This window comes from Copadichromis virginalis, linkage group LG2 (genome assembly GCF_057382275.1).
Source record: "Copadichromis virginalis isolate Kocher_CV1m ecotype Utaka linkage group LG2, C_Virginalis_male_GT1.1, whole genome shotgun sequence".
Classification (NCBI taxonomy): Eukaryota; Metazoa; Chordata; class Actinopteri; order Cichliformes; family Cichlidae; genus Copadichromis; species Copadichromis virginalis.
Genome location: NC_140619.1, coordinates 34,686,868 through 34,710,638, shown reverse-complemented (window position 1 = coordinate 34,710,638; position 23,771 = coordinate 34,686,868). Strand labels below are relative to the sequence as shown.

General features: G+C 43.5%; 2 protein-coding genes across 4 annotated transcripts in view; one reads left to right on the top strand and one right to left on the bottom strand.

The window, feature by feature from the left end:
* Nucleotides 1-23,771, top strand: part of mrpl11 (mitochondrial ribosomal protein L11) — a 62,705-nt gene that overhangs the window by 18,691 nt on the left and 20,243 nt on the right. The window contains exon 2 of the mRNA XM_085432178.1: nucleotides 915-1,093. Coding sequence (XP_085288304.1) covers nucleotides 971-1,093 — 123 coding nt within the window. The 5' untranslated portion in view covers nucleotides 915-970. The remainder of the gene's footprint in view (nucleotides 1-914; nucleotides 1,094-23,771) is intronic.
* On the bottom strand, nucleotides 10,919-17,223 carry tmem265 (transmembrane protein 265). Of its 3 annotated transcripts, none has more exons than XM_085432156.1 (2): nucleotides 16,991-17,223; nucleotides 10,919-13,817 (listed from the first exon to the last, which is right to left on the bottom strand). In XM_085432156.1, the coding sequence occupies exon 2, from the start codon at nucleotides 13,813-13,815 to the stop codon at nucleotides 12,751-12,753; it is 1,065 nt and encodes a 354-aa protein (XP_085288282.1). In that variant the 5' UTR covers nucleotides 13,816-13,817; nucleotides 16,991-17,223; the 3' UTR covers nucleotides 10,919-12,750. The 3 variants fall into 3 exon arrangements, with proteins under 3 accessions (XP_085288282.1, XP_085288274.1, XP_085288292.1); XM_085432148.1 differs by having other exon boundaries at nucleotides 16,659-17,058; XM_085432166.1 differs by lacking the exon at nucleotides 16,991-17,223 and adding an exon at nucleotides 15,223-15,991.

The window sequence follows — 23,771 nt, the reverse complement described above, 5'->3', positions numbered from 1 at the left end:
CTTTTCTTGGGTGTAGCTTCCCACTGTTTGTTGCTCTGAAGCAGCGTGAGGTCCCATATATCTTTCTGGTACTGTCTTTTCTGTTGATCTAATTGGATACCCTCTGTTGCCTACAATGAATCATTGCTGGACCCCTTCCCTCCCCTCAAGTACTTATTTTTATTGAATGCAGGGTTCCCCTGAATCACAAGTCTCAACTTTAAAACTTGTATTTGTCCCTTGGCTCCAGTCAATGATCTCCCCCCAACCCCCCCCCTACAGCTGTGTCAGTATCACTTTTATTCCAGCAGGGGATTATAAGACTCCTTTTATGTCTTTTGCTTCCCCAGAGAAAGGCCAGGAGTTCAGGCCATTCTTCCCACTCTGCTAATTGTCTCCTGATTTGGCAAATGCATTTTAAGGTGGAATGAAGAGAGCCGACCCCTCTTTGCATTCGTACGAGGCGGTGACACATCCGCACCTTCTCAGTGTATTTTTATGAATACACATCCCTCTTCTATCCTTGACCTCTACAGATGCAGGGGAAGCTTTGACGGAGCACAGACAGTTAAGTCTCAAACAGAAGTGAGGCGATGGAGGCGTTTTTGGCATGCACTCCATGATTTTTTCTTTTTTCTTCTTAGTGAAGTTTAAATCCTGCTAGTTCTTAGGCTCTCCAATGTGGCAGGCATCTCACTCAGCTGCTGATCCACACTGCAAACACCTCCAGGAAAGTGGCTCTAACTGAGCCGATCGAAGGCAAAGATTTTTTTAATTACTCGCCCGCTGCAGAAGGGAAAGGCTCGGGTTTTGCCTCTGGGTATTCGTATCGACTTGGGTGTATGATGTTTTAATGAGCCTGGCGTGTGAATGATTTGTTGCTGTTGTATATGCTTGAAAAACCTAATTTGTTTGTTTTTCTTGTGCATTTTCAGTGGATGGATTCTCAGTTGACTTGGAGGAAGATTTAAGACTTTCCAGACAGACCAGGATGTCAAAGATCTCCAAAGCAGCCAAGGCCGTGAAGAAATTGGATACAGGCAATGTAATCCGGGCTATAGTGAGGTCAGGACAGGCTGCCCCTGGACCTCCGCTAGGCCCCATTCTGGGACAGGTAAAATTACTCCTGATTTCACTTCTTGTTCTATCTGTTCGCTCTGAGTAATCACAAGTATTAACTTAATTGAAGGAGCAGTGCTTCATTTTATCAACAGACCTTCTGAACACAGCACTCATTAACCGCAAAGCAACCCGATCCTTTCCTATTTTCACTTTGCCAGTCACATAGTTGCCTCTCTGCCCTCAGTCACCTCATCGTACATCCCCACCTCCACCTCCTTCTCCTCCCTATTCATATTCCCATTCTTATTCTAGTCGCACAGCTCTATTGTGCAGGTGGGTGCCACACACTGCCTCAGTCTGCAACTATTTTCTCACAGTTTTCAGGCCAAACACACCAACACCTCCACCCACAGCAGCACCTGTCCATATACATTAGCCTCACTCTTTACAAGCCGGCTGATGAAAAGGGATTGAACCTGCGAAGGTTTTGTCTTAAATTCTTCTGTACTTCTTTCTGCTTCAATTGCTCCACAGAGACAGCTGAGGTAGTCTTGTTTTTTTATTGCTCGGGGATGCACCACTACAACTTTTTCCCCACTGATGCCAATTCTGACTAGAAAAATTTATGAATTGGCCGGTACAATAATAAAATAAGTCAGCAGTCCTCGAGCAATGAGCAATGATCAAAGTGAAGAGAGCGGGTCAGAATAGCAGAGGCAGAATTTACTTGGCCATTCACTGCTGATGCTCTGTTCATTAACCTCCTCTTTGTTTCTGATCACAAAATTGCATTTGCGTTGAATTTTTCTTGTAAAGTTTAGATTTTATTTTATGCCATAAAAGGTTCTATCTGCTGCAGCTTTAATAGCCATTGAGGAATTAAAGTTTAATTGTCCTTTGAGAGATAGAAAGAAAGCAACCCAAAGGCTCATTCTCTACATACAAATGGTTCAGTTAGCCTCTTTAATGGACAGTACTCATCAGCCGTGGATGCTGTTGCACACTTGGAAACCAGATCAATTCTCACAGCTAATCCATCTCCGTGACATAATGACGACACTCAGACAAGAGAATGGAAAAATGTGCATAATTGCCAGAAAAGCGAGCGCCACATGATTTATAATATCACGGAAGGTAGCTTTATAAGTGAAATCAATCGAAAATATCGTATTTCTCTTAGATGACATCATCAATAGCTGCACCATTACTGTAGCTCTTCTATATTCTGTTGTCACCAGTTGAACAACATTAACCACAACATAAAAATCTGGTGGCTGCGCACTGCTTCTAATAGCTTAAATGCAGGTCATTCATTTACTTACCAGGGTTAGTAACGAATAGCTTAACTTAACCTGGTCTCTATGACAGGCCAGGACTTACATTTGGGGCTTAAACCCCAAAGATTTTAGATCATTTTAAACACTTTTCTCTATGACAAATATTTTCTCCTATTTAATAATAAAATAAGCTAACTTGATCCGCAAAGATAATGACAACACACTAACAAAAATGTTGTCTTCCTCCCCCAACCCCAACCAGTCGTGGCAGATGGCTGCCCCTCCCTGAGCCTGGTTCTGCTGGAGGTTTCTTCCTGTATAAAGGCTGTTTTTCCCTCCCACTGTCGCCAAAGCGCGTGCTCATAGGGGCTCATATGATTGTTGGGGTTTTCTCTGCTTTCTTTGTGATAATGTAGGGTTTTTGCCTTACAATATAAGTAACCTTAAGGCAACGGTTGTTGCAATTTGGCGCTATATGAATAAAATTTAATTTAATTGATAAAATTGTTTTTACGCTAAAAAGCCAAAACTTTTAACATTTTGGCATCCTGATCTCACACTTTATGTGTTTGATTAAAATATACAATCCTATTACACAGCTTGAATGCTAGATTTTTGATGTTGATGCAGTAGCGTTTTGATCACTGAGAAAAAAACATTGGTCAGTGTTTTTCTTATAGATTTTCATGTAGCAAAGCACACAGTTGCTGCATTTTTTTTTTTTTTTGGCTGGATATGAATCTCCCGTTCACACCCCAAACGTGCTCTACTTGATTGAGATCTGATTTTGATATGGCACGACCTTTCTGACATGGTGCGTTATCGTGTTGGAAGCAGCCATCAGAAGACGTGTACACCCTGGATATAAAGGGATGGATATGGTCAGGAACAATACTGTACATTTAAATGATGCTCATTTGGTATTAAATCTCTACTTGCCTGAACCATTGATGCAAGCCAGGATGGATCCTTGCTTTCACGCTGTTTATGTCAAATTCTGACACAGAAATTGTAACTCGTCAGACCAGGCGATGATTTTCAAGCCTTGTATTGTCTAGTATTGGTGAACCCCTGCGAAGTCTAGCCTCAGTTTTCTGTTCTTAGTTACAGGGTTGACACCCTCTGCGCTCTTCTGCTGCTGTAGCTCGTCTGCTTGTGTTGTGCGTTCAGAGACTTTGTAACAAATGGTTATTTGAAGACACTGTTTCTTTCCTGTTATCTTGAAGCAGTCTGGCCATTCTCCTCCGGCCTCAACAATGCATTTTACCCACAATTGCTGTTCACTGGATATTTTCTCTTTTTCAGACCATTCTCTGTAAACTGTAGAGATGGTTTTGTGGGAAAATTGCGGTATTCTGAAATACTCAGACGAACCTGTCTGGCACCAACAACCACGCCATGTACAAAGTCACTTAGATTTCGGCAGGTTGTCTTGACCATGTCTACATGTTTAACTTTTTCTCCCTTACATATGACACTTGACCCCTTTAGTCTTAACGACACATCAGTATATATGAATAAAGTCGTGACTTAATGACCATCAGCTTTTCCGAGGGTAGCTCTAGTAATCTGTGTAGGCAGAGATCACTCCCACTAACCTTTGACATGTCATGTGATTAGATATCTGTATTAATAAGCTAATGAGAATTTCCTTCCAACATAATATCTGTATTGTTTCTATGCAGATGACAGAATTTTTTCTCCCCTACAGTCTAGTGAGTTTTTCAGTTACTCGATTTTAGAAATGAAAAGGAAGGACTGTCTTAAACCCGCAATAACCGCTCACATGATTTAGTGGAATAAAACTTGTTTCCGGCTTCAGGGCTTCTCGGCTCTACAGAGAAACTCGGCATTGTTAAAGTCATTGCTTCTGGCCTTGATTTAGTTTTGCTGCTCTTATAGTGGTGTTTTACAGTCCCATAATTGATTTAAAAAACAGTGCTGCACACTGCCTCCTCAGCACCAAACAGAAACAGTTGGCACAGTTTGCTCGTGAACTTTTTAAAGCATGTACAACTGAATGGCCAGAAGGAATATTGGATTTTTAAAAACTCCAACTCCAAATGAATGCTATTTATATCCTTATCTGTGGGTTGTGTAAATAAGCAACTGTTTGCTTAGGTTTAGATATATAAACTCGAGAGCTGATAATCGTCACGTTAAGATGTTAATACAGATTTTAGAAAATATGCTTCATTTTTGTAGTACAGCAATGATGATTCCTTCTGGAAAACAAACAATCGTATTCTTTCTGTCCAAAAATAAAGTAAGTGGTGGATCTATGCTTTCATCTGAGAGCACTTTCCGCTGCTCTCTCATTGTGCAAGTGGTTGGCACAGTGGCTGGATCCATATATTTGACTTGACACAGATTTTGCACCAGATGCCTTTCCTGACACAACCCTTCCATTTCTGTGCATTTGGGACTGGCACAAGTCACAAACATTGATCTGGCACAAGGAGTGCTCGGGCTTCTGACCTCCTGAGGAAGGGTTTGTGTCTCCTTGAACCGGAGTGCTTTCGCATGTAAGGCACATATGTTAACCACTGCACCCTGGAGCCACAGGATCTCTGCTTTCATCTACCATCTTTTATCATCTGCTCAGAAATATAGAAGCCAAAATTGAACTGCTACCATGTGTAAGAGAGACTGGGAAAACCCAGTTTTATCCTCTCTTTGCTGTTTACCAGTTAGATGTATAATTGATTTTAAGATTTTTACCGATTATATTTAAAGCTTCCTTCCCCTGCAGCTACACTGGAGACCCTGAGTTCCCCTGAGCTAAAGCTGCGAATTAAGAAACTCGCTCTGGCTGTCAGTCAACTCTAAAGGTCATTGAGATTTTACATCTGGCACATTTAGGGAGCTTCAAAGGTTAATTGAAAATGAACCTTTACAGCTTTCTGTCTAATTTTGTGTCTAACATGAGACATTATAAATTTGAAGCATTTGATTTGAAACTCCTTTTGTTTTTTTTAATAGAAAGATCCGTGTTTGTGACTGACAGTTGACATATTTTTACTGGCAGCTAACCATCAGACATGCATAAAGACTCAAACAATAGCAATCATGTATTTATGAGCAATCATCCTCCTCTCTAACATCTTCTTGTCAGAGTAACGTGAGTATTGATGTATCTGCATCACTGGGGAAAATGGCATTTTTATCTATATATATATATATATATATATATATATATATATTTTTTTTTTAGTTTTCTTCTCCCTGAAAGCACCGTTTCCTTTCCCAAAGATGTTACGGTTCAAATTTGCTACCTTTAAAGATGCTTGGATTTTTGGAAACTCACTCTGACGCCGAAACTAAGAATAGTGGTTTCTTTACCAGCCTCACCAAGTGTGCAGTTTCGTCTTCTCTGCCTGTCTTTGTTTGTATGGCCTGTTTCACCTTTGAACACTTGTTCCTCGCTGTATCTTGTCAGAATATTCTGTTTGAGCACGAACTGTGTTAAATAATGCATACGAGACTCCACTGAGTCTATTTTATGCGATTAATTTGAGATTTTCTTACTTTCTCACACCACACTTGGTTTTTATTTTTAAAGCTTTCTTTTTAACCTCCACATTTAAAGGTTTTGATTTCATGGTTGCAGTATAAATACGCAGTAGCTGCAGCATGAGACAAATGTAGTTCTATTTAGGATTCAAGGTTATATATCTGTATATTATATACTGAATCAATACCTTAATCTCACACAACGTACAGTGTCATCAGATAGGATACAGTGAGCTCCAGTGACTGTTTATAACTCAACTGTTATAAAAATACAACACCTACAGTTTTTGTTAATTTATTAATTTATTTTAAGGCTGCAAAGTATGGTAACTTGGTAACAAAATGGATCTAGCTTTTGTTGTGCTGTTTCTGGAAATAGTACTTTGGTGCAGGAACAGCAGGAGGGTACTGGACTGGAATCCAGTATTGGGGTCTTTCTGTGTGGGAATTGATTTTCTTCCCATATTTGCATGGATACCCCAGCTTCCTGCCACCATCCAAAGACATGCATGTTAGATTTACTGGTAATTTATAAATTGATATAGATGTAAATGGTTGTCTGCCACTCTGTGTTAGACTGTGATAGACTCTGCCTCTCACTGCATGAGCACTGTGTTAACCTCCAGCCCCCCATGACCTTGAATTGGATAGGTGGAAGACAATGGATAGATGAATATAATGTAAATTGATGCCATCAACAGGTTTTTGGATTGCAATTTTGAAGCCTTGTATGGTGCATTTTTGGTCCGGCTATCCTGGTATAATTGGAGCTAGTCTATATTTACACAGCACGGTTGACCTGGGAACTTATCAGCTAATGGTAGAAAACCACTTTACTTTGCTAAGAAGGGTCATATGTAAATCTTTATGATATTAAATGGGGTGCTAATTTTGGCTACTTAATTTGGGCTTAAAACAAAAACTATGTACCTGAACAACTGAACATTACGGTCCTGGAGTCTCACTCATCCGTCAATGAAAATAACCACGCCCCTAAATCTAGAATAAGAAATAGACTCATCTGACCTGGAAACCTTTTTCCAATCATTTGTCCACTTTTGGTGAGTCTGTGTGAATTGAAGCCTCAGTTTCCTGTTCATAGCTGATGGGTGTGGTCTTCTGCTGCTGTAGCTCTTGTGCTTCAAGGTTCAATGTTTTGTGCATTTGATGCTCTTCTGCATAGTTTGGTTGTAACTTGGGGTTATGAGTTACTACTGCCTTTCTACAAGCTGCAAACAGTCTAGCCATACTCCTCTGACCTCTGACAATGACAAGTGTTCAGTGGATATTTTCCCTTTTTCAGACCTCTCTGTAAACCCTAGAGATAGCTGTGTGGGAAAATCCCAGTAGATCAGAAGTTTCTGAAGTACTCAGAACAACCTTTTTGCCATTTACAGCCATGCCGTGTTCAAAATCACTTTAGTGACCAGTCTTGCCAATTCTGACGTTAAGTTTGAACTTTGTCTTCACCGTGTCTACGCGCCCTAAATGCTGCCATGTGATTGACTGACTAAATCTTAGTTTTATAAAGCAGTTTAACCGGTGTACCTAGTAAACTGTGCGGTTTAAACACTTTGCGGAATATTTAAATAAGAGAATTTAATTCCCATTAACCTCTGTACATTTGTCATGAATAGAAAAATTGACTATACAGACCAGAAATTTAAATCCCTGTGGGGGGTTGTGTGCTTTTGGAGGCATGCCCAAGTGGCCCTTTGAGGAGCTGGGATACTTTATGGGTGGTATTTGTCACTAATTTACAGTTTCGATTAGGCACAATTAAAAAGGCCATGTTTTTTTTTTTCTTTCTGGAATTCTTTAAGGTCACTAATACACTGATGACGAAGACACTTTTATCCAAACAGCCCTGTTTGGATAAAAGTGACTTTCAATTTTACAGCTCTTACTGAACAAATCTGGGGATGTTTTTCAGGTATAAATTTAACAGCAGATAGTGTAGGGCTTAAGGGATTAAACTGCATTGCTGTCAGGACCTCTATAGTAAAAGGGAGGTTGTTATTTCCATCTGCAGTAATTTGTGTTTGGCTCTGTTCCCCAACTTTTCATAAACATGCAGAAAGCCAGACCAGAGGAGAGCAGCAACAGTAAGACCCGAGCAGATAACAAAGCAGCCCTCATACTGACAAACAGCTATGACATCAGTAAGGTCAAACACACATGAGGGTGGAACTAGGAAGGAGGTGGGTTGCAAAGCAGCTTGATGCTCTGGGTAGACAAAACTTAAATAGTGTGCCCTATATAAAGCTTACAAACTGGCTGAATCTTTTGTATCAGACCAACTTCCAGAACGGGATTAAATTTAGTAATAACCAAGTAAATTTACTTACTGTAGTGCTACATCGAGGTATAGTGAAGAGTTAATTGTACTTTTGACAAATTCCATTTTATTTCCACATATCTTCATTTCAAATTTATAACACTTTTTACTCTGCTGCTTTTTTAGCTTTACTTTCTTTGCAGATTTAATAAAGGATGTGATAGGATGAGGAGCTCAAAGTAGAGCCGCTGCCTCTCCAAAACGAAATGAGTCAGCTTACATGGTTTAAATATCTGTCTAGGAGGCTTCCTGGACACTTCTTAGATTAGATATTTCAGGCCAACAGGAAGAGGGGACCAGCGAGACCTGACACTCGCTGGAAAGATTGTCCCTCGGCTCGCTTGGGAATGCCCCGGTGTCTCCTCTGTAGACCTAGACCTAGAGGCAGGGGCTGAGGAGGGTGGTGTGCTTAGAAAAAGGATAACGGATGCAGTCAGGAAATTAATCATAATACAGTACTTGGTTTAGTGCGACTAGCAAATTATAAAGTAGCAAATGATCCCCCATTTGTAACAGCTGCACCACGGATGAATGATTACACGCAGATGCAACAATAAGCATAATCTAATTCGGTGTTATTGTGAAACAGACTACCCTGCATAAATTACACTTAAGTTGATTTTGATGCTTAATTGATGCTCATACTCATGATCCAGTCATATTTACTTTAACAGGGAGATGCTGGCATTATTTTTTTTTCTTAATATTTTCCTCCCACACTTTTTAGAGTGCAGTATAATACAGAACTGCAGCAAATCTTCAAATTTGAAAAAGTGTAATTATCAGCAAATTGGCACTAATTGATTTGACATAACGATTTTTTTTTAATTCTCAAAGTGGTTAGTATCTAACTTTCTATTAAGTGGCAGATCATTTCGACCTTTGTTCTTTTTTTCTTTTCTTTTTTTTTTTGACTTTATGTAATTTCGGCATTACGTAAATGTCACCTTAACGTCTGAGACCTGTATTAGTATGCGTTTGTCTCCACTATTGCATTGCATATCATAAGAGTCTCAGATTCTTTTGCATCATTTCTTTCTGTTAGAGTATACTTTGAAGTTCTCTCCAAAAGCAGCATTGCTGATGGTGTGCGTGCTCTGATGAATGATTTAGACATCTGTCTGTTAAATGTGTCTCTTTTTTTTGCCAGAAGAGATGGGCATGAGCTCGTAGGCATACTGTACCTGTCGCCGCATCAGGGGTAATGAGGTGAGATGGGCTGCAACGAAGTGCTCAACCAAGCAAAACAAAGCCATATGTTTGTCTAAAGGTGCCGCCTTCTGGACTGTTTGAGATGTCATTGTTGTCGAAGCAGCATGTTGTGTGTATTTGTCTCTGTCTGTTCTCTTGTTCCATCAAGCTCACTGTGTGTGTGGAGCAAACGCTAAATAAATGGCAGTCAGCAGCCACTCTGCTTCAGGCAGTAGCCCCGTTCCTTTAATCTTAGCCAGCCTCTCCCCCTCAGCTTTTTTTTTTCTCCTTGTCTCTGACTAACCACTCTTGACAGGGGAAGTGCAGAGAGGTAGGCTGCCTGTCGGCTGCAGGGCAAATTTAAACAAACGAGAAAAATAAAAGAAGGAATACAAGACAAAAAAAGGGAAAAGTGACAGCTCTGGTACATGAGAATAATTACAGGCTAGAGTGAAATTAGCACAGGCGAGAGGAAGGGAAGGATAAGGAGCACCGGAAAGAGCGGCAAAAGAAGAATGGAAATAGGTGCGTAGCTCGAGCACTTTTCTTCAGGTTATGGGAGTTGGTGGGAGCTGAGGGAAAATGCTGAGCATTGTATTCAGAGTCTAACAGGTGTAACAAATTCTAGGAGGTAGTCATTTGCAGAGGCAGCTGCCTATGTAGCTGCTGCTTTTAGTATAATAGAAATATGAAGAGGTGCCCAACAGGGACTGCATCCAGAATGCATGTGTTTGAAATGTAGAGTGGGCAAAGTAGAGGGAGATGAAAGAAAGAGGGTAGGCGAGAGCTGGATGCTGTCTACTACACTCGATATCCCTCTGTGGTTTTTCCTTAAAAGTGTATCTGAACTGGAGAAAAATTCCCCACAGAAACTTTAAATGAATTTCTTTCTGTGGTGAAGCATGTACATTAGTCTTAATACATCCTGTAAATGCAGCCTGTAAATCAAGCATAAAGCAGCGAGAATGAGCACTTGCATTTTGACAGATAGCCTCAATTTCAATTAATAGGACCATTAAAGCTCAGAGGACAGGCTGATGGGTGCATTCATAGCCGCTGTGAGCAAAGAGCCAGTTCTCTCTGAAAAACATCACACGCACTTACTACAACTCTTGACATGCGCACCCCATCACATCAAGACTTCTCCCTCTCTCAGCATTAACGGCAGACAACACAACAGCACACTCAAGGATTACCGCGAGAGGATCCGAGCTGATGGGGCCGCTGGCATAATTGTGATAAATGACGGCCTTTCGTCAGTGTGCCGCTCCATGGAGCAAAGAGCGCGCTGTTGTGCCGAGAACATTTCGGGAGGCTTCCATTCGCTTAACCAGTTCAGCATGAGGACAACATAAAAACATGCAATTTCCTGTGACTGCACAATGAGAGCTGATTGGCTTTAATATAGTGGAGGTTTTGCAAGGAGGAGGCGATTATTTGCCTCTGAGGTCTCTTGGACTTGAATAATTTGGACCGACTCCTTCTGTTTGTGTGTGTGTGTGTGTGTGTGTGTGTGTGTGTGTGTGCGCGCGCGCGCTTTTCTGCCAATAATGCCTCTTTGTAATGGCCAATGAACTGTCAACACTAGGCGACTATGAAATACTTTATTAGTTTGCGGTCTGTCCTGGAGGTGTAGCTGAAAACAGCTGTGGAATAACTTCACAGTATACACATGGCATATGTCCAAGTTCCACATGGTACACATAATGTGTACGACAACCCAGGGGCTCGTTGCACCATGAGGAAACAAGGCACTTGACTGTACTGTACATCCTTTACGCCTGCCGCTCTGACCCACACTCCAACGTTTGCCCGGCATCTTGATAAGTTTGTGAATGAATGGATTCACCCATTTTTGAAATGGAATTAAAAAGATGATTCTTTTTTTATATATATAAAATGAAAAAAGACATTTGACGGTTGGATACATGGCTGGAATGAATGACACTTTAGGACAAGAAGAGATCACAAAAAACACGAGTTTTAAATGCATTTTGAACCTCTAAAGGGATTACTTACATTGGTATTCAGTCTTGGTAAACAATTTAGTAAAAAAAGAGCTCTACTGTACACAAAGATGACACAAAATGCTCGATGCCCACCTTTAAGCCCAGCCGATGAAAGATTGCATTACTGCAAACAGCGTCTTTTGTAGCTGGCTACTTGACTTGCGTACATTTTGTTGTTTGTTAAAATTGCTGCTGGATGATTTAAACAGGAAACGGTAGTGAAGTCTACCTAACTGATGTGCATTTAAGTTAGATAAAACATGCCATACAAATTGTAAACAAAGTTTAGAGATGTTCTACGGTGATGCCTGTGAGTCTGCAGGTTTTCACTCCAACTAAATGACAAAGTGACTGATTCCTCTCATTAACATTTTCTTTCAGACAAGACAAACTAGTACATAATATCAATGAGAGAACAACCTTGGTGCAGGGACCCTGCAGAATATATCTGGGAAGTCATGGGAAAATTAAATCTATTATAGAATACAAGAGGGGGAAAAAATCTGAGATCCTCATCCTATTACAATATTGTGAAAAACTGTATAATTGTACCTCTTCGGGCATGTAAAAAAAAAAGGAAATCTTAAAGTAGAATCACCTGCAATCGTGATTACTTTGATTTAAAGGGTCATCAGGTTAGACTGTGCATTAACATACTGAAGCACGGTGAAGAGTTCTTAGTGGTAGATGGCTTTTGAATGTTGGCTCTGTGGTATTGAAGGAAAAAAAATGAATCACCACTTCTGTGTATTAAAGTTTTCGCTGTTTCTCTGCACTGTGAAGTGAAGTGAGAAAATGTACGCTGAAAGGTCAGAAGCTGTGTTTTGGCATCTAATGGTCTTTTGGCAGAAGAGAGTCGAGTCTGATTTTTTTTTTTTTTTTTTTTTTTTTTTTCCTGAAACCTCATGAATCTGTGCAACAAATTTCTGTTTCTCGCCCCTAAACAGCTGCAATGAATCAGTGATAGCAGATATTTATCAGGAAAGCAGAATTCTTTAAAAAAGGGGGGAAAAAAACAAATCTGACAATGCAATTCCACAAACGTGATGACAGCGAAATCAAGATTAAACCACGATGAACAATAGCAGACTTCAGCACACATTTCTGAAAAAGTCTTTACAATCTGACAGATGGGTTCACAGTGTTGACTTTTAAAAATACACATCCACAAATCACGGCACTGCTTTTAGAGTTATTCTGAGCACAACAAGATGTGCACAAAGCCAAACTTGCCAAATGCAATTCCACAGTTCTGCATTATAACCTCCGCTGTTGTACTGAAATTCAGTACAGTTATCTGTTTGGATGTGATACCAGCGTGAATTTTCACTGTGGTTGTGGTGCACGCCTGTGTGCACGCGTGCACGTTCAGAGTGATTCTCTAAAGTTCATGGGAGATGAAAGAGGGTCCTAAAGGCGTCGCTGTGGGCTCCAGGCTGACGTGGGAGAGCGAGTGGCTTTGAGAATGAGACAGTGTGTGATAATTAGAGGGAGGAGCTTTCCCCTGGGCCTGGCCCTCTCCCTGCTCTGTACCCGTGTTTGGCAAGGTCGAGTCTCCCGGTTCTGCTCCTGCCACAGTCCCGCCTCCTGCAGCACCGCGCTCCTGTTTATGTCTCTCCCAGGCTGAGTTCAGCTTCACAGCCAGAGCCAGCAGGTTCTTGCCCAGAAACACAGTGGACACGCGGGGGTCCCTATACCACAGCATCCCTGCACCCCTCAGGGCTAAGGTGAAAATATTGATAGTGACCAAGCTAAGCCAAGGGTACAAAGCCTCCTTGCGGGGTCCTCTCTGTCCTGGCAGACCAGTGGCTCCCAGCTCTGTGAGTGCCACACACGGCAGCAGCAGCAGGAGGGCATAGCAGTAAAAGAAAACCAGACCCTCAGCCCAAATGGGCAGCCTCTGCTCTACAATCCCTCCAGTACCGGCTGCAGACCCTCCTTGGGCTTCCCACAGCCCCGCCTGCAGGTCCAACACATCCAGCAAGTCAACCACCACCCAGAGGAGCCGGCCCCGCACCTCCTGCTTCCTCCGCTGCGGAGTCATGTGGTCAGCTCCTGTCAGGATGAGAAACAGGGAGGGTAGACAGATGGACAGCAGCAGCGTCAGGGTCTTTCTGGCCAGAGGATCAGGTGGCCGACGCTCCTGCCTGTAGTTGTGGCAGACGAAGAAGAGCTTGAGCTGGAGCAGGGACAGGAACAGGAACCAGAGGGCGTTGGCAAATCCACGCCGTGGCGACCGCGCCTCAGACACCACGCCAGCTGAGACGAAGCGCAGCGCGAGCAGGAAGCCCAAATCGCCCAGCAACACTGCCACATATTGCCACACGCTAGGTCCTGAAAGACCCCGAGCTCCCAGCATGCTCTGCTCCAGCAAGTAGAGGTCCACCACTGCCATCGTGCTCACCGTGACCAGGGTTGATACGCACACCTGGGGCGTAGGCACCATGCCTGAAAGAGAAATACACAGATGCACTGTGGGAAATCTGTTGCATCGACAAAATTCAGAGTCTGCTCACATCGATGTGCTTGGTGCCATCTGTCCCCAGTAAAGCCGACAAATCGGCAGGATAAGAACATGCTTGTTTTTTTGTTTTTTTATTCCTCCCCTGAAAACAAACATGTAAAACAATTTAATGCTGGTTGCTATGGTTAAAGACAATAGCTGCAGAGTAAGCAGTGAGAACCCTTCATCTTTGGCCAGAGCTACATCCACCCTGGCTGCTTAAGCTGGGAAGCCTATTAAATTGGTTTTTTTTCTTCCCCTCTGCAGCTCTTTGAATTAAACAGTCTTCATTTTCCATAAAGGTCCTAACATTGCTGCTGTTTCGGAGATCAGAGATTTTTTTCCCCCCCGAAGTTCTCAGCTGTTACTTTTTTCTGTTTATTGTTTCTGATCCTTTTTTTTTCTCAGCTTATTCATTATTAATTAATTGCATTCAGGCGCAGCTAGGTGCCCTGTCAAAGCCTTTTCTTTGTCTCTATAGCGTGCCGTGTTTATTCTCATACTGTGCTGCAGCCTTTAATCATCCCAAATTCCCCTATCATTTCGGATGAATATTGATATTTTTGCTATTTGTTCAGAGATGCGATTGTCTCGTGTCGTTGTGTACACACTGTGCATTCGTGTGAGTGCAGGCTGGCAATGCTAATTTGGCTGAAAATGAGGTTTCACGTTATTTTGTCACAGCTCCTATCTCAGCCACAGACAGTATAAACCCCAGTATTGATTTCAGCATGAGAAATAATCACTGACTTTACAGTGCAGTCGAACCAATGTCTCTTTATCGTATTTAGCTGAAAAGCACAGCACACACCACTGGACTGTCTGTTATCTGCCCAGCACCACTCCCGGGTGTCAACCCATCAACCGGATCGATGGCATTATAATATAAAATCATTACCAGCTCAGATGTGTCCTAACAGCAACAGTTGAGCATGATCGAGCGAGAGATTGTCAGCATGATCGCGGCCTCTGAGAAAAGTCTCTCCGTGAAAAATGTGTATTGATATCTTGCCGATGGAAGACACATCACTTCCCCCACTGTAAGACTAACAGGAGCTCTGCCATCGTTGAAGAGGGCTGAAGAACTCCACTGGGTAAAAAAAGGGTTTTGAGATAGTGTGTGTGTGTGTGTGTGTGTGTGTGTGTTGGGGGGGGGGAGGAGAGTGAGAGAAAGAGGAGAATAAGACTGCAAGTGAAAGATTAATAGGCCTTTTGGCTGTCTACATGCCTAATAAAGTGTTACTGCATGATGGTAATAGTTCATAAATAAGCTCAGGGGGAGAGGGGGGGGGAAGCGATGAAGAAGGAAAAGAGTCAAATGCAGATAGAAAGTGACTTCCACCCACTTACATGAACGCGTGCGTTTCACGAGCCTGCTCGGTCTGGATGAATCCAGATGCATTCATCACGGCGACTATTGAAGAATCACAGACATTAAAGGTTTGTTCTGAATCCGATGAATCAAAGAGATGAGGAAAGGAACTATCTCGACTGATTAATCTCCCCGGAGGGACGGTGGGAGGACAGGCGTGGATCATGCCAGCAATGTCTGATTGTCTGTGAAGCCTTTTGTCTCACCGCACACGGAAACTTGATTATCATTTCCACAAAATTGAATAAATTTCACCAAGCCGCAGATTGAGAGGATATTGGAATTTAAATTTGTTTCCTGGGGGACAACCCCAGCCTGCAGGAGAGGAGCAGGAGGAGGAGGGTTGAAGAAGTTCACATCTACAGTTGCAGCCGGCTTTCAGGAGGTCGTGGCTTTCGGGTTATTCCATAGGCACCTTAAATTTTTACCCTGCAAATCTATCTGTCAGCCGGCGTTTATGTTTTGACTCCCTGTCAACGGGGTGTAATTTATTCTGCTCTGAGTGAGAGACCGGGATGACAGCCCGCGTGTCCACTCAGCTCATCAATAATGACCAAATTCATCATTCTGCTGTCTGGGAAGTGACACTGCTGTTGACAAGGTGAGGCAGCCTATTCCACTGTAAGCATGAGTGATGGCACATAATAGTGTGCAGCTTAAATATTTGTGTATTAGCATTAAAAATCCATTTTTTCCCAGAAATGTATCCACCTCTTGTCTTCCTCACATAAGGCATGAGTGCACACCCTGTACACTATTGAATAGGTAATCATCCAAAAAGCACTTCAATTCTTTCCAACACACACACACACACTGACGGAAATGAAGCAAAGGGGGTGGGGTTGCCACTTGCATTTGTTTCCTATTAATACTAGGTGATTCCCGGTTGAACACAAATGCATGTAGAGCAAAGATTAATTTGTCTGCACCTACAGATCATCTCCATAAAACACCCACCGCGGAGCAGTAATTTTCCTAACAGACAAAAATTCTTCACAACTTATCACAGGTGGCACAGGAGCACCAAGGGCATCGGGACAGCATCTGAGCCATTATGTGCAAACCCATTAATTAATAGAGTCAGAGGTGAGCAGCCTCTGATAATGCTGAATAAATCCTCTCCCCAGACATTAAAACATCTGTTGATTTATCAGGTAACAGCCCCAGAGTTTCCCGACGGTCTCTCTGTTGTATTTCTACACAGTTAACACATTTTTCTTTTCTTTCGGGTTGAAATGTGGTTATTTGGAGCTGCCCAGCACGCAGCGCTGCCTTGAGACGTCCTGCATCCTTTAACGATCTCTATTAAAGCGCTTCTCTGCAACACCTGTTTCATAACCGCCCCATTAACAGCAGGTATTGTGGCTTCATCCGAGGATGCCTGTTAGTAAAGTAAAGCAAAGCTTTTAGTTACCCAAACCATTCGTCTTGCACTTGGGCTCGATCTTCCTGGCTTGATTTACAGCAAGTACTGAGGGGTTGTTTTTTGTTTTTTCCACCCCGTTTCCTCCGCCAAGTAGAAGCGCTGTCGGTGACCAGTAAAGTCTTTTTTTTATTGTCGCTGATGAGCCGCGCTCGGCGATAAAAGTCTTATTCTCTCAGCACGGGTGTTTGTATACAGTCAGGCATCAGGAGGGGGGCTCAGGGAGAGGCTGTAAGAGGGCAAAGTCACCGCTACTGCCACACCAAGCAGACTCGAGTTTGAAGGAGCAGAAAAAAAGGAAAAGAAAACGAAACGACTCGTACTTATCAAGATTTCCTCCTCCGTGCAGATCTGGCATGGCAAATCTCTCCTTCTTCGGGCTGCATCCGCGGCTGTTGCAGAGGCTCGATCTGGGTCTGTCGCCTCCCGCAGTGTCGGAGTCTGCTGCTGTCGATTTATCTTTTGAAATAGCAGCGGGGGCAGAGAGCCGTGCAGGGCTGCTGCTGCTGCTCGGCCGGGCTCGGGCTGTGCGGAGCAGCCGGGAAGTCGGTCAGAAGTGGAGCATCAGCGGCGAGGCGATCCCGGCCGATCCTCCCGCGAAGATGGCTCGTGTGAAAAGAGGCAGAGCGGTGCAACAGCGAGGGGAGGACGGGGAGCAACTCACGCTGTGTCCGAGTTTGGTTGTGGTGGTAATTTGTAAGCAGGCTACGTGCTCCAGCACAGACCTCCCACCCTCCCCCGGTTTCCCCTCCTTCCCTCCACCATCAGCTGTGGAAGTTTATCTGGAAGAAGATGCAATGCATATTTTAGAGCACTCTGTCACACCACAGTCTCTGCTTATGGTAATAATGATGATGATGCCACTTGGAGAAGATTAGTTGCATTGTTTGCGAGCAGGCTGATTCCTTATTTACCCTTCTTTGCCTGAAATAAGAGCGGAGGAAGTGGAGCGAGAGATGCTTATAGCCTGTAGACGCATTTAGAGCTCAGAAGGCAGATGTTACAAGTTTAATTAGGCTTCCTTCTGTCTGCTTACTGTCTTAGTCACACAAGGAAATCATTCCTCTGTTGTAGATTAACTCATTACAGCCGGCTTAAAGAGAAGGATTGGGAATTTTCTGGGACGGATCTGCTCAAAAATGAATCGCTTGGAAACTGTTTAAAAATACAAAAAAAGGCGTGTGGCTCATTTCCATGTTGGAGAATTCAATTTCAGCTCCTTTGTCAGCCGCAAATGAAGTTTGAAGGAATTTCACAGTGTCACGTTGTCCTCAAGGTCTTGCTCCTTCGAGTGTATCTGTTGGCACCCCAGCCTGCACTTTGAGCAAAGGCTCGGGTCCTCGGCTCTCTCACTCATGTGGCTCTCAGCGTGCTGGGTTCATAGAGTGAGAGGTTTAATCAGACTGGTGAGAAAAGGGATGGAGAGTCATCCTTCTTGTCAGATTCAGCTCTGCGCTCCGCTGGCTTCCAAGAGAGAAGAGATTTTCCATTTTCCTCACTTCAGCGTTGGTTTTTATGTGTGTGTGTTCCTCAGCCCTCCTTTTGTTACCACTGCCTCTCTGTCACCCCCGTTCTCATGTTTATCCTATTCTCTCCTCCATTCTGCAACTAACTCCCCCCCCCCCCCCCCCTTCTTTCTTCTTTTTCTTTTCCTTCCCCTGTGGGTGTGGTTGAAGGTCACCGTGCACACTGGCTCACTTTCACAGAGGAAAGAGGGAGAGTGAAGCAGGAAAAAGGACGAGGGGAACAGTGAGAATAGCAGAGGAGCGTGAGGAGCAGGAAGGCTGTCCACAGTACTGTGCACTCATCACTTTTTTGCTTTAGACATGATTGGAGAAGTTTGGAAGGACACATGGGCTCGCAGACTGTCCAAGAATGCTTAAGGCGTCAACAGCGAGCCATGGTCCGCATGCTGACCTCCACAAACATGGCTTTATCCTCGATGTCATCTCACGACCTGAGACGTGCTTGAAAAGAATGCACCACTTCTATAATCAAAGTCAGTGCAGCAGCAGAAGCAGTGATATTGTCTGTTTTATTCCACACATTTGTCTTTCTTGTCAAAGCCAGCACCTACATTACCCACAATTCAGCTTTATTGCCAACAGTTGGGATTCAGTCATGTTCTGCAGGTTGTGGCTAATGAAGCCTGGAGCTGCCGGCCCCCAGCAGAGATGAAGAGTGGGCTGCACAGGTTCATGTTTCCCTGGTGCCACATCACCACATCGCTTAATCTTTAAAGTTCACTACCGCCTTTTAACTCAAGAGACATCTTTGCAAAATATAACTCTTTGGTCATTTTTTTTAATATATAAACAGTGGACAGTTTCAAAACAATCAAGTTGGGTTGTTGTTCACATGTAGAACGCAGGAGGAGGCATGTTCTCGCTACTGGCTCCATTTTTTGTTTTAGGCTACCTGTGTAGAATGCACAGGGGGCACACACTGCGAGCTCACGACAATTACCTAATCAATTCCTCCTGGTTGTGGACGTCACATGGACTTTGTAATGAGGAGCTGGCTGCATAAAGATCATTAAATGTCTGCTCTGGCCGTGCTGGGCATTTGTGTTCTCAGCATAGCTGGATATAGCCTCTGTGAACTCACTGGATAGTGAGCTTCACTTGTGAGGCATTGACCTAAGCCTTGCCGGCCATCGTCTCCTTGGTGTTTTTGAAAATGAACTTGAAAAATGAGAAGCAGCTGTGACAGAGGCACACTTGCAGAGACTTTTCCATAGCAAGCTGCCACGCCCTGAAGCTAACTCTGCTTTGTTGTTTGTTCTACATGCAACCAATGTATATTTGCAGGTTGCAAGGTGAAATTGGTTGCAAAGACCAAAACAACAACAAAAAAGCCTCCCTGTGTTTGCTTTACAGGTTGTCATGCACACCAAACTAATCTCCAAGCTCTAGAATTGAGAGAGTTGGCCTTCAAAGTAAAAGTTTCACTCTTTGAAATGTCTTGGTTTCAGCAGTAAGCAACAACTTTTATTTTGAACAATCACTTTGCAAGTAGTTGGCAGTTGTTTGCAGACGAGTCTTCTACGCAAACTGCGGGCAAGCACTCCAATCTGCTACTAACCAAGGCAATTGCAGTGAGTTTTTTGATGCAGCAGCGTATATATCTCTGCCACAGAGTTTACCTACTGACAGTCAGCAACTTGCGCCAACCAGTTGTGACTCCCCAGTCGGGAAATGCACATTTCTCCCTACAGATAGGTGGCCCCCAGAGGGTCACTAACTGGTCTGTAGGCCTGCATGATTGTGGCTTAGTAATTGAATCCAGTGGTTCCTGGAGTTTGTTTCAGCAACCGATTGCAGCTAGTTAAGACTACTCATTTTTCCCTAGCAACCAGTGTTTGGTAGGAAGGCACCAACTGGTCTCTAAGCCTGTGGGACTGGATGGGCAGTTAATTTTGTTTTGGAGGGCCACACCAATAATTTGAACTCAATTCTGTCCAATATTGTTTCAGTTCACTTATAAGCGTATTGGTGCGGCCCTCCGCAACAGTCCCATTTTTTTTATGGAAAGATTAATTGCACAACCTTAGAAGACTTAAAATTAGGGACCGAAACCATAAAGTCATCAGGAGGTCACTGATCAAGTGAACAAGTTTTCTTATCTCGGTATACTTTTTGCAAAAAGGGGAAACCTCTCTTTTCTGGCTCTTGGAAAGAATGCAAATTTAGATCAATTGCACAATAACTTTATCTTTTATATACAGTCTGTGGTTTCCCCATCCCGCTGGGTAATGTCTGGAAAAGTTCATGCCTGCAGTGCATGTGCGAAAAATGGCTTTTATCAGCATTCGCCTTTAAATAACCCCTCTAGAGTGCAAAATTCAATACTGGCTTTCTGAATACTCCACAAGGACAACGCTACTTTTGTCAAAACATTGCTATCAGTTTTTGCTGCAGTCTTATTTTATTCCAGCCTCTGATTTTCTTTCTCTGAGTGTTTTGCCTCCACATGTCACGGTGTCTTGTGATTTTTCTCCAGCGTGGAGCCACAGCTGCCTGCAGTTCAGGCTTCCGCGTTCTCGCTGTAGTCTCCACACGTGATTAATCATGTGAAGTGGCAAAAAGCACAACAGTGTCAAGACTGTGAGGGGGACCTAATGGAGTTGAAAATGGGATGTTTTGTCGTGATGCAATCCATTTTGTCGCACCGCCGCCTGCTTTCGCTGTGCCCTCAAACAGCAAATTCTTCTTCTTGTGCCAGGTATAAAAAGTAAAAGCCGTGTCTATTTTAAGCAAAGAGCCACACAGCAAAAACACCACTGAGAAGTTTTGGCTTTTTTTTTTGCTCTTTGTAATTTGGTTCACTCTGTCAGTTCTGCACTCGTGCTCGTTTGAGGAGCGCTCCTTAGCCCCTTTTGTGCGGGCCTGGATCCTTGCCTCAGCACAGTTCACTGGAGACTGGGGGTGAAAATCGTTTTTATTTTCCACTTTTAAGACTAATCCACTCACTCTGCTGTGGAAAATCAAGTAAAATGCATGTCCAGCGTGAACTTAATTTAGTTTGTGCTGTTTGCTGTGTGCGGCTGTGTCTGTTAGACCTAAAGTGGCCTCGTGCTCAGCCTCTCGCTCTCAGTTACCCTGCAGCGGAGGGGTTCAAGATGAAACCTAATCAGCTGTATGATGCTACAGCGGGGCTGAATGTGATAAAATGCCAACACCGGAGCAGATTAAATGAACGAGTTAATGAAGGTAATGAATGAGAGTGTTTCACACTGAAGAGTTTAATTAACCTCGCCTCCCACCACCCTCTCTCCACTGTAACACCTTTGTCACTGTATCGCAGCCCTCTTCTGTGCCGACCACACAGGGGCAATTTATCGAATGGCCTCTTGTGCCAGGGGCAATAAATCCTCCGTCCTGCCCCAAGGCCTTAACCTGCATCCGTACCCTTTATCTCCATGTTTGCCACGCTTCCATAAGCACAGTACTTTTCTTGACCTATTCCCTCTCTCTTTCTCATCTACCTCCAATCTTCTCCCTCCTCCTCTTCCTCTTCTCTTTTTTCTTTCTTTTCCTTTGTCTCATTTCTTCTTCTTTTTTTTTTTTTCTTGTTCTCTCAGATGCAGAAACACCTGCGACCACACACGGTGCGCACTTCCTCCCCGTCAGCAATCCCCGGCAGCTTAATCTGCACACACACTCACTCTTCAACTGATAGTCTCGTCAGATTAAAATGAGGCTGAAATATTCATGCATAAACATGCATGCACACTCACCCATATTTATGAGGACGTCCCACAGCCTTTGCTTTACTTTTGTCCTATTGTTCGCTTCAGACAAACAAAACCCCCTCTCTGTGCTCAAATATTGACCACGATAGTCGGCCACATTCTGACAACTTTAATACACCTCAGCTGTCTCGCTTTCTCTTTCTTTTTCCCATTCCCATCCCTACTCTTCTCTCTCACTCACACACACACACACACACACACACACTATAGTGCCACACCAGTGCTACATCTTGTTAAAAAGAGTTAGTGAAGCTGAAAGGCCAATCACATTAACACAGAGAGTGTCAAAAAAGACCAGAGAGAAATATGGTGGAAGGGTCAAATCAAACAGACACTTCTCAGATTTTAATTGCAAATGCCTAATTGCTCAAATAATTATGAGTAATCAGACTCGGCCGCGCTGATCTCGAATGCATCATATAGCAATTACTCACCACTGTCGCTGCTGGATTTAAAAGAAAGAAATATCTTCGTAGATTAGCGCTTAATCCCGGTGCCTAGGATCGGAGAAGGCTTTGAAGATGTGCGGCTCAATGTCCTCGTCCACAGCCGCCGAGGAAGGCCCCGCCTTGGGTGACGGGCTGCGGCCATTTTATACTGGAGAGCTCTAATCGGTCATGGTGGAGGAGCGAGGATTTATCCAGCAGCTCGGATTCGAGGATGATTAGATGCTCAGATGCAGTGAGAGGGGTTAGCGATTTGGCCAGGGCATGAATGTTGCTGTTCCAGCTCTCCCTCACTGATAAATGTCATGGGGAGTTGGAGGAGCCAACCTTGAACCTTGCTTTCATGGCACGCCAGCCCGATGCTACATTTAAAGACTGGGATTTCAATTATCAATGTGATTCAATCGTGGTTATTACTGCAGTTAGACTATTAAGTAGCCTGAGGGCAAAATAAAACTTCATCTTCAGAGGCTGAGGTACCTGGACTTCTGTGGAAGAGCTTAATTAAAATATGATTACCTGTCTCTGGTGCATACTAAAATGTGTATGGAGCTCAAGGCAAACTGCCTGCTGTCCCAAGAGGATCATATCAAGTGTTGTCAGGCCCTTATTTGCCTTGTTTTCCACCTTTTAGAATGATTTTTTCCCCCCTGTTTGTTTGAGCCCCTTTTAGCAGCTAAGAGCTGTCTGGTCAGGAAAGGTCACGTGAAGTCTTTGCCTCTGTCTATCTTTAGCGCAGTCCCTTCTCTGTCTGCATAATTTCTCACTGTCTATGCTTAAGCACATTTTAGAAGCATCAGGCATCATCTCTTGCTGGTCAGGGAGCCCATTTCATGGCTTTGTGTGGCATGAAAGGGCCGTCGGAGTCGGTGGGAGAGATCATTATCTGACATGAGCTTACAGAAGGGAAGGAACAGGAGCTGAATGTGTGAGGCAGAGCCCGAGGGTTTGCTTTGACTTCTACTCAACATCGCAGCCTTTATATTAATCCATATTTAATTAGACTTTCTTTTAGTGCTTGTTTACTCTTGCTGTGTTGTTGTAAGGGAGGCGGAGCGAGGGAAGGGCAAGAATAGAAGGTAGTGAGGTTGACATGGGATTACTATTAATAAATACAAGGGGAGGGAAGGTAGAGCCTAGTGAGGGCTCCAGAGACGAAGCTGTGTTTCTTTTCATTAGTAGGATATTGTAATTCAGATAGAACCCATCAGCTCAAACAACGACCTGCCGCAGTTCGTGTGATGTGCTGAAATTTCAATCAGTTTGTTGTTATTGTGTTAGCAGATGCAAAGAAACGCCAGTGAGTAATGCGTAGTAGCATTTTAGACGCTGATGAGGCGATGCGGTTGTGTAGATCGAGCGACTGATTAGCATTCATCAGGTGCTTTTGAAGCCGTTAGAGGA

Coding starts and splice junctions, on each gene's coding strand:
- tmem265 (XM_085432166.1), bottom strand. CDS start 15,274: ATGCATCTGGATTCATCCAGACCGAGCAGGCTCGTGAAACGCACGCGT. Junction 13,818..15,222: donor CGTGAAACGCACGCGTTCAT/GTAAGTGGGTGG, acceptor TTTCTCTTTCAG/GCATGGTGCCTACGCCCCAG.